The 11,501-nt window shown below is 31.9% G+C and overlaps 1 protein-coding gene across 7 annotated transcripts; it reads left to right on the top strand.

Moving 5' to 3' along the window:
• Positions 1–4,963: 4,963 nt before the first annotated feature.
• LOC118035039 (uncharacterized) lies at positions 4,964–11,180 on the top strand. Of its 7 annotated transcripts, none has more exons than XM_073412717.1 (7): positions 4,964–5,133; positions 6,261–6,437; positions 6,612–6,663; positions 6,743–7,615; positions 9,168–9,325; positions 9,947–10,198; positions 10,604–11,180. In XM_073412717.1, exons 2-6 carry the CDS (start codon positions 6,345–6,347, stop codon positions 10,133–10,135), a joined length of 1,365 nt encoding a protein of 454 aa, XP_073268818.1. In that variant the 5' UTR covers positions 4,964–5,133; positions 6,261–6,344; the 3' UTR covers positions 10,136–10,198; positions 10,604–11,180. The 7 variants fall into 7 exon arrangements, with proteins under 7 accessions (XP_073268818.1, XP_073268817.1, XP_073268816.1 ...); XM_073412716.1 differs by having other exon boundaries at positions 4,964–5,122; XM_073412715.1 differs by having other exon boundaries at positions 4,964–6,437.
• The last annotated feature ends 321 nt before the right edge of the window (positions 11,181–11,501 follow it).

Raw genomic sequence — 11,501 nt, forward strand, 5'->3', positions numbered from 1 at the left:
GGTAATTAAATTGTACAATATATTATTGTTAAGGGAAAGTGTATGCCTTCGATGTAGAAATTGGTATGTAATTTGTAGTTAATCATATAGGTGATAAAGTGTAGTAAATCATAAGATGTGATTTACCACAACAGTGAAAAAAAATCTTGTATGTTTACTCTTGACCGCAATGGCGGAATTGTTATATCCTTACAAATGCATATTATTTTAGTCATCCCCTCGCGAATGCCAATAAATCTGATATATTGATACCCTTATACCTTTCTTTCTATTTTTGCATTTCTTTTTTTATGTTATTCTTTCCCACATACAATTTGTGTGTGTGTGTGTGTGTGTTGATTTAACAAAGTATTAACAAAAAAAAAAAAAAACAACCCTATTTCACTATAAGTATGGTAATTTAACTATTTCATCAAATTTCTCATGCATAATCTTATCACATTTTGAATATTTACCATACCCATGCAATCTATATCCAATGTTTTAACTTATCCAATTTAAACACACAATTTTCATTGTAACTAATTCAATTCATAATTACATTAACATATAATCTCATCATATCCTATTCTTTTCATAAAAACATTAGTACACAATTCAATTAAATATCAATTTACAATTACATTGTAGCGTATAAATTTTGAATTCTATAAATTAAAATTGTATAAATTCTAAAAAGATAACATGTCGAACACCTATCTCGATACTGATTATATGTTAACGATCCCCACTGCTTTCTTATACCCTAAACCTTCCTGGTACCACGAGGGATACATTAATCATCAACAATGTAACTAGTATCAACATTTCATTTCAATCATCATTTTCAAACCATAAGCAAGGAAGATCCTTAAAATCCTATACATATTTTACATTTTAAAATTTCAACATCAAAGTTTCCAAATCTTATTCCTACACATTGAGGAAAAATATTACTATATGCCAAGTATCCATTTAAATCAAGAAGTTTATTTCTTTTATAATTTTCAAAGCTTCTACATTACACCATAAACATTAAACATCTCAAATTCACTTAACTTTAAATCCATAATTTCATAAGATCATATCTCATGTTTTACATCAAATTCACTCCTTAAATATCAAGAATATATTTCTTAACATTCTTTAAACAATTTAAGTACTTGTCCTACATGAATACATGTATTCTTCTATTATCATACATTAAACTTAAGATTTCAAACTCTTTAACTTTCCAATTTAAGCAATATTATTGTGTACGCTTCTTTCATGTATACACACATACTATGTTTTTCTTTTCCTCATACTAATCACTCATATTAATTAAACAACACAAAGGAATTAAAGAAACCTAAAAAAAGAAAAAGAAAAACACAAAATTGAGCTACAACATAATAGTAGACAAAATGGTCTTACCATTTATTAAATTGGTCTAACTATTTCTCAAATTGGTTATCTCATTTCTGGTTCACATTTCTAGCAGCAGTTTCGATCACTATTAACTAACATAAGCATAATATACAGGATAATCCCAACGGTTAAGTTGTAGGTCATCATAATACTTATAACATATTCATATATCAACTGCATCCAACGGTTAAATTGCCAAAAAATGGTGTTTAACCGAACTGGCCTTAAAAATTACAAACCTACTATTCATGAAAAAGAATTTTTGTTTGGAGTATTGTTTTTCTGATCTTCACCATTCAGACTTTAGTTAACACCTGGACGAACAAATTATCCAAATTACAGCCCAATCCAACAATTTTCGAAGGAGAACAAATCCGCTGACTATGATTGTGCAAAAAAGTGTTTTCTACAGAAAATCTCCACTGGCTATATTTTTGAAATAAAGCCTAATATTGAAAATCCCTCCAATTAGAATGTAGTAGTCATCGCGATAAATAACATACCCAAAACGCAACCCAATATAATGGTGGAAAGTGGAGATATGGCTGTCAAAATGCATGACCTCAATGTGTTTTCTCTCAAAGACCAACTTAATCTCACCTATAGCTCTCAATCATCTCTAACCCCTTTATTTTGTTAAGATTTTGAGAAACAATAAAGGCAAGAAACTTTCTCTCTTTCTAAAATCACAATCTCACTCAATATTGTTTTTGCAAGGACATGCAAAAACGATTTGATGAAGATTAATAAGGAAATGGACTATTTTTAGGGTTGCCCTGACCGACCCTATGAGAGAAGAAAATGAGTTGATTTTCTTGTCTCATTGCCTTTAATAACCCCAGGCTTTGTTTGGCTAGTTACCATTTTACCCTTATTCAACCTTTTTCTCTCACATTTATTATTTTTCAATTAATAATTACCATATTTAACTTAGATTTTTCCATTTTAACCTGGGGTTTAGACATATACTTTCTATAATATTACTCTTTTAATAGAGTTGGATGAAATATAAATGAAGCACTTAGAGGAGTTTTGCTTAACAACACTTTAACCTTGTTTTGGATGAATCAAAATTATAACAAAGCTTATGTAAGAGTAAAAATATGATCAAAATTTTAGCTTGGATGTACTTGTTCATTTTGCTAAAAAAAAAAAAAGTTTTTTTTTTTTTTTTTTAGAGCTAAAAGCTCAAACTAGCTGTTAGGCATAACTTCCAAAATATTTATATTCGTTAGATAATTAGTTAAACCGTTATCAAAACCAACTAAACTATTTTGAATAAATTTTGGTTTTTTTAGGAAATAGTTAGACCATTTTTCATAATAGTTGAATTGTTATGAAAGGAAGAGAACGAAGGGAATACTAATTTGTTGACAATTCCTAGTTTAGGGTTGAAGAATTTGAAGTGGTTGAGCTTAAGTAGTTTTATAAGGATAAGGTAATGATAATTTAAGAAACAAATCTTCTGATTTGATGTTTATTTGTTACTTTTTAAGTATTGATTTTTATGGGTTTTAGGTTTAGATTTATGAAAGTGGAAATTAAGTTTTGATTTTGTTGATGCAAATCTATTCTATTTGTGAGAAAATTTATGCTCAATAAATTTTGTTTTAATGGTCCAACCTTGGATTCCTAAACAATGCCAGGATTGTTAAATTAGCTACAAAATGATGGTAGAGCTATCATGAGAGTTAAATACTTGTATTTATTGTATTTATAGAAGGACAAACATAAATTACAATGGAAAAGGAACATTTGGTAGCATTTTTCCTTTACATTAATGTGACAATATCAATATTCTACTTGTCCATCTCTATGCGGCTAGAAAAAAGAATTTGAAGTGGTTGAGCTTAAGCAGTTTTATAAAGATAAGGTAATGATAATTTAAGAAACAAATCTTCTGATTTGATGTTTATTTGTTACTTTTTAAGTATTGATTTTTATGGGTTTTAGGTTTAGATTTATGAAAGTGGAAATTAAGTTTTGATTTTGTTGATGCAAATCTATTCTATTTGTGAGAAAATTTATGCTCAATAAATTTTGTTTTAATGGTCCAACCTTGGATTCCTAAATAATGCCAAGATTGTTAAATTAGCTACAAAATGATGGTAGAGCTATCATGAGAGTTAAATACTTGTATTTATTGTATTTATAGAACGACAATCATAAATTACAATGGAAAAGGAACATTTGGTAGCATTTTTCATTTACATTAATGTGACAATATCAATTATAATGTTCTACTTGTCCATCTCTATGCGGCTAGAATAGGCTCAAATATCAATTATCTTAATATGGAAAATAGGGTAATAGTTGGATTATTCTTATAATCCAAGTTTAAAATTGCAAGTAATTTTATTCATGAACAAATAGGACCAGGTTTTCTACGTCATAAAAAAATAAAATTGGTTTCATCATATATTTCCTTCGGTTTCGTGGGTTCACCTTGGTTGGTTAACAGATTGATCAGTTGTGGTGGCTAAAGAGTTGTTCGTCAATGAACTGATATTTATTGGTCGAAAATAATTATGAGTGGTGTTATTTCTATAGGTAGGGGTGTTTACATATATAATTAGGTTGAGTTTTAGTCTATAATTGCATCTAACCTAACTTGTAATATTTTACAAATTATAAACTTGATTCATTTTAAAAAAAAATTGAACTCAAGTTAGTTCGATATATCAAATTGAACTAAAATTTTTTGTGAGTATTACATATATCCACTTGTTGGGTGTATATTACTAATTTTCATGGATTCACATTTAGAGGCGAACCTATAACATGGATTGCATTGGATTGCATGTGTCATAGCACTTCCAATTTTAGATCTAATTTTTATACTTTACATCACCATTAATTTCTAGTTATACCTTATTCCCCTTCAACAAAGAGAAAAATTATTTTTTGTTACATTAAAAAAATCTAATAAAAAACCCATTAACAAAAGCTTTAGAGTTGTAAAATTTCTAAATAAAATAAAAATAAATATTCAATTCACAAGCTATTAAATATAAAAATAAAATGAGTACAGGATATGTGAGTTGGGTCAGGTTGATTAAGTTTTAAAATTTTTAACTTACCACCTGATTCATGATATCAATTTCTTAGATTTTTTTAACCAATTATCATAATAATACTCAAATTATTCAACTTTAATGAATTTGAATTAGATCCAATAAAGTTTTTTTTTTTTAACAATCCTAGTTGTAAACTTTGGTTTTTTTTTTTTTTTTTTTTAATTTGATAGTAAAGTTATAATATAACTTTCAAAGTTTTTCATCATTAATTGAAATATAAAAGTGATTTATGAATAATTTAATTTTTTATTAATTTTTAAATATATATTATAAAGTCCTATTAACTTATAAACTCTAATATATAAATTATAATTTATGAAAAAAAGAAGGTAAAAACAAAATTCTAGTGTAATTTACCTTAAATTTATCAGTTTTTGAAGTTTGGGTTGTTTAGGACACCGAATGAAAGAAAGCTGATTCAAAAAACGACGTCGTGGTTTGAACTTGTATAAAATCCAACTTATTATAGTCCATTCCAAAACCACTAGTAGAAAGTCTAAAACCCTCTTTATTTTAGGGAAACAACACTTCTTACTACGACGGATATTTCCACCCGGCGACCATCACCAACACTAGCGGCCGTCTTTCTTGCTTCCGATGAGAAGTTCCTCTGCTATGCGTTGTTAAAAGTGATGGGATTAATGTCTTGTTTGAGGGTATATTTTTGGTCAGTTTATTACGAGTGAATGAGAGTTTCTCTTCGATCATCGTCATCATGTATTTAGTTTGTCTTTTGATAATTATTGTGGTTAAGATGCTCTGTTTCACCCAATGAATGTTTTGTTGCCTGTGTTTGTTTGTTTGTTTTCTTCTCGTAATTGGGGGTGGCGGAGTGTCCTAATTTGGTGATGTTTTTCTTTTTCCTCTTCATTCTTTCAGCGACACATGGGGTCTTAGTTTTTGGTTGACAAACCGAGTAATCTGACCTGAAACACTTTATTTGTTTAATAAACCCAGCTCAAAGCTTCAATCTTTGCACTTAATCTGATTGTTCAGTTACTTATTATATAGTAGCTGCAATGCATCCCTGTTAGTCAGTTCTGTTGTCTTCTTTGTTGGTTGTAGAGATTTTGGTTGGTGTCTAATCAAACGTGCTTATCCCTTGAGATTAGGGCAACGCAAAAATCTCTACCATAATTATCGGTTTTTGTTTTTAACAAGAGAAAAACTGATTTAATGGGATTTTTTAGACAAAACAAAGATAAATTGATTGAAAATTCAATTTGAATAATTTTTTCCACCGTTTGTATTCTACTCTCTTCCATGGCACTTCTGAAGTCAGTGCATGTTTGGTCAAATTTGAAAATTTGCAGGAGGATCTGTAGGGTTTGGTATTTTGCGTAACTTGCAGCATATGCATGTGAATTTGGTTTTCAAAAAAGCTTCTTACCTGATTGACATGTCATTCTTTCTTTATTTTGTGTAAGTGCTATTTCTTGCAGCTGATATGTTTTTCACCATGTCAATAAGGCAAGTTTGTTAAGTGAGCTAAAGTGGCTAGCTTAGACTGGCCATTATTATATGACTCCATTATGATTAATCTTATTTTAGGGCTTGTCACTCTGAGTGAAACTCTAAATGCACTTAAAATACCATGCCACATAATACTATTGAAGAAAAAATATCTTACAAATCTATCTTCAGCGTTTGAAATGTTTAACAAGTTGAGTTGTTGGGTTTTTTATGTTATCCTTAGCTTTCAGAGAGTTTCTCTTATTCGTGATATTAATTTTCTCACTCTAAATTGCTCTATCTATCGAAGTCATGCAAATGTTGACTTATCTATCTCTGCAGGTTTAGGCTATCATCTTGTCCTGAACTAGGAATTCATACTGTGGCTAGGTGTTTGAAACACTCCCTTCTAGAGCCTAATACATAATGGATTTAAAATCTAAAGGTATGGCATGGGCTGGAGACATTTACCAGAAGTTTGAAATAATGTGCCATGAAGTGGATAATGTTGTGAAAAAGGTATCTTTTTCTCTCTGTTTTATTCCTTTTCTTCACTTTATCGTGAGTTAAAACAGGCTTTTATCACATTTTCTGTCATTTTCACTGAGTGAAATCGCCAGTCATATTTTATTTGATGGGTATAATTTCTCATCATGTATCGATATTTTTAGCTGTTACATTTTAATTGATCAGTCCTCTGGGCAGGCGCATCCCTTCATGCACCCAAAGCACAAACATGATTTGGGTATTTCTTATACTTCAACCTCTTTCTGATATTGTGCACGATTTAATCCCTCCTTTGATGGATCCTGGAAAATGTGAAGCTCCAGCAGCAGTCCTAAAAAGAAATGCTGCCATTGGTGCCCGTATTATTAAATCTATGATTGGTGTTGATGATGATCATGGACATACTTCTCAAGCAAAGCAATCACCTGTGGAGCTTAGTGATTCTGATTCTATGACAAAGCAGCTAGGCAAGGAATTCTGGGAGCTTCAGTTTGCAAATCAATTGGCTATTACCAGCAATTCTGAAGAACTCCTTGAAGGGGAAGAATCTGAGTCAGCTCCTGGAATTGTTGATGTTACAACTGAGTCTTCTGACATGAGCACAGAAGAAAATGCAGCAGAGGAGAATTCCTCTGAACCTGAGGAGTTGGAGTCTATTACTCGTGGAAATAAAGAACCTTTTGAAGCATCCAGTGAATTTGCTAATTTTAGTTGTGAAAATGCATGTGGGTCTCTGGCTGAGGTTTCACCTGTTACTTCAGTTCGTGGTGAGGACTTCCAGTGCCCTCAAGAGGTGGGAACTGTATGTGATAGCTCTGCAGATGACTCTTACTCTACTGGTATTATTGTTTCTTCTTCTCAAATGGCCTTTTCGTTGGTATCTTCTGAAAAAGCAGTAGCGGAGATGGAACTTGTATCCCCCAGAAGTTCCATATTCAGGGAATCTCATAGTCTGCCTGCGAACCCACTCAATAACATCACCACCAAATTAATATCTAGCAGCAATCCTTGTAATGTAGCTGGCCATGATTCTGACAGTTCCACCATGCTCATGTCTTCTACATCAGCTCAATCTGATAGTTCCCTTGTCCTCTTGTCGTCTACATCTGCTCCAACAGTTTCATGTAAGATCAAGGCAGCAGAAATGGGGCTGGCTGCCTCCAACAGTGTGCTGTCTTTGGTATCGATAGGTTGACTCAATTTCTACTTTATTTAGTCTTTCTTTTATAATGCACTTTTAACAATCTTATTTTGGTAGAAAAAGATTCTAGAATCATTTGAGCACGTCTGCATCTTGAAAGAATCATTTTGGTATAAAAAACATCTAGAATCATTTTAGCCATGCCTTTGAATTAATTATGCGAAGCTGTCTTGTAATATCGTGATGGCTAAATATCTTCAGATACGGGTCTGGTTTGGAATCTAGACAACATTCTGTGCATGTGCACGGGGGTGTGTGTTTCAAAAACATTCTGAAAATATAAAAGTTGATGAAACATGTCTAGTTCATATTGATATATCTAGTTATGAAACAAAAGTACATCAGAAAATCAATATCAACACATGTCTATATTGTAGTAGTGTTATTGGTAAAAAAGTTGCTATAGCTTGGTGGGGACACCAAACCTAAAACATTGTTTACACACGCATATGATCATAGATGATGGAGGATAGCTCAAACCATTGAGAGATTGGGCTTTAGCTTATGTTTGAGTTTAATTTATATGAGCTTTTAATTGAGGTTTATTAATTAGGCTTTGTTTGTCAGGTTTGATTTAATTATTGTTGGGTATTTTATTTAGTGGGCTATAAGCCTAATTGCTTGTTCTAGTTAAGGTTTTAGTATTTATATCCTACTTTTCTAAATATTATGGAGTTTTTGATGAATGAAATAAGAATTGCAAAGTTGCATATTTTCCAAGCCCCTATTCTTCTCTCTCTTTGCTTTTAATTCTTAGCTTCTACTCTAAAAGCTTCTTTCTTTTCTTGCTTTAATTCTTTTGTTCATTGTTCTGCATCATAGCTATAATCATTGGCCCTTGGGATGTTGATGTGCAAAAAATTTGCTTTGTGGCATATCTAGAAAGAATTAGTTTTGAACTGTTGTCTTCTTATAGTAATTTAGCATATGAGCTTAATTATCATCTTTAAACTATTCTTGAACAAGGGAAGGAGGTACTGTTTGAATGTATTTTCTGGGCAATAATTTGAATGGATGCTTTCAACAAAAAGAAATATGCATATTAACCGTATCAATGAAAACTATTTAACATTTAATTGGAACATCTTGATTACCAAAATGCAGTTATCTCTAAACATTATTTTAGCTATTGCAAACAACCTCCTTATGTTCAGTACGTATTGATGGTATGGCATGTACTGAGTGTAGTGAGATTTGCATGTATATGACTCCATGCATTTGGCATGTACATGCCACTAGTATTGAGGTGTTAATGGATCATACTCCTTGGACATGGCTTTCTGGAAGTTCTTTATTCTTTCTCATGAAAATGCATTTATAATATAATACTTTCATGTCTTGTGAGTTATAACCATGCTTATTTCTTGGTGATGTAACCTGCTTGTTTCTTGGTGATTTCCCCACCTCATTTTCTTGTTAGCAAAAAACTGTAGCTTTCAAACAAGAACCATAGCTGATCCCCTTTTTACATCCCAGTATCTGTTACATATGCTGGGATTTGGAAGTGTTATCCTTTCACTAATTTCTGGAAGCATTTTCAGGATGTTCAGATGACTCTGCTGTAGATGATTTGACAGAATCCAAAATGGAAAACATTGATTTGTCTGATAATGTAAAACTTGAGGAAAGTTGTGTCATTGTTGATGATAACCTGCTCTATGAAGTTGATCGTAGAAACCGTAAACTCAGATCATACAAGGTTTTCTCTCTCTCCCTCTCTCATAGAAACTGTGTGATTGTTTATGTTTTGTGTGTATATGCACCAAGCACACGTGGATTGGCGGCTGTGGGTCTCTGTGTGTGTGGGGAATGTGTTTGGGCCTATGCATTTATGTTCCATGTAAATGGTATGTTTAAAAAGAATTTATTTGCAGTTATGCAATTGATATTTTTCTAAACATGAATGATGAATAAAACAAAAGGAGCCCGCTATATTTCAAAATGTGAAGTGCTTCAAAAAATAATGATAGATAATCTTTACTTGGCTGGTAAAACATGGGCTCGTTATTTCTACTGTATTTAGTTTGCAAATATTAGCTATATCTTTGTAACTTTAACTTACCAGGTTGGCAATCTTTCTATTATCTCTTATTAAATTCCACCATCTTTCGAGGGTGAGTAGGAGACTACAGATCAAGGAACTCAATAGAAACTGCGAAGCCACACAACACAGATAGAATAAATTTAAAGACAATTTAAGTTGAAAATCTTGTTATTCATAATAAATGGAACTCCATTATGATCCTGTGTGTTTCTATTAATTTTCTAATCTTGTAGATAATAAAACCTACTGACCCCTTTTGGTTTCCTCTTTTTTAAGAAAAAAATCCAAGATGCTTTCTTTGCGAAAAAGAGGTTAACCAAGGAGTATGAGCAGCTAGCAATTTGGTTTGGGGACCTTGATGATCATGATACAATGCAGCGGGAGTCGTCATCCAGTACCACCATCACCTTGGATCCCGATCCACAAACAAATTCGACACAAGACTCTGAATGGGAGCTCCTGTAAACAAATTCCCAAAACTGTGGATAAGCATAACTGGGCTAATTGGCCAGCCTGCCCCTTGTACAGGTAAATAAGATGGAGATAATGCCACGGTCTGTGAATAATAGTTGAAGGGTATAATGTTTGGTGTAGAAAAACATAGAGTTATAAAGTAGAAGATAATGATTATCGAATTTCATCTGTTCAACTGCTGATGATGTTTCTTTTCTGATCAAGTTGCTATGAAGTTGCAATATCATTGTAGCTCTTGCACTGCTACTTTTCACTTTTCATATTGATCTTAGGATCTTCATGTTTGAGCTTTGTTGCATATGCTTGCTTGTTAGGGGAAAGAATTTTCAACAAGCCACAAAAAATAATTGGATTATTAATTTAATTGTCAACACACGAATGCACCTCTGGCTTCAAGGTTTTTTTTTTTTTTTTTTATTTTTTTTTTTTTTGATGACTCTGTAACAAATATGCATACAGAATCTCATTTCAAGTATCAATAACCCCTGGTAAAAGCCAGTGGATGCAGTCTGCAATTTCTCTTGGATCAGATCTTTGTTCCTTCGTCACGAGCTTGCCCTTGCTTTCACCATAAATAGTTGTATGACCGTCATATCTATACTCTGACAATTGGGTGATACTGATTTTTAAGACATTGTCAACTATCTTCATGATCTGGAGACGTGAACCTGTGCCCCAGTACGGACGGACCTTCAATTGGGTAAGATCCATGGAAGCAGTTTTCATCACTTCCAGGCCTCCATTCCTAACTCCTGCAAAATAATGTTATGTTTCTCTCACTAGGACATGAGCTTTCTGTCACCTCAAAATGAATGAGGCTCGATCAAAAGTATTGATTAGAAAGTTGGAAATTCAAGCAGAGTTTAGCTGATACCAGTTATTTCCAACAATTAGAATAGGAGGGCTGGTTTAAGCATTATCTGACCTTGTTAGGAGTGTTCTCTTTGTTTTTGGAATGTGATGTATCAACAGTGTTAGATCATACCACTAAGAGAAGTGGAAGAAAAGAAGAATAAATGTTCGCTTCGATGCAAAATTTTGACTTCATTAGTGAAGTTCCACAGCAAAATAGCATGGGAATACACTTTTCAAATAAAATCTTAGCTGTAAAGTATATTTTTAATAAAATAAATGAAGAATTATATATATATATATTAAAAAAAAAATTTAACACCAAGATTAAATCAGCAAATTAAAATTAAAATGTATATTAAAATATTTAATCTGGGGTTAAATGAGAATCTCTTCGAAAAAAGCTTATTTAATTGTATAGTAATAAAAATATTTTTCTTGCAAGAAAAGCAACAATCCCAGCTCCATCAAAAAATATAATCTCTTTTTTATTAATATATATTTT

Source organism: Populus alba, chromosome 11 (assembly GCF_005239225.2).
Source record: "Populus alba chromosome 11, ASM523922v2, whole genome shotgun sequence".
NCBI lineage: Eukaryota > Viridiplantae > Streptophyta > Magnoliopsida > Malpighiales > Salicaceae > Populus > Populus alba.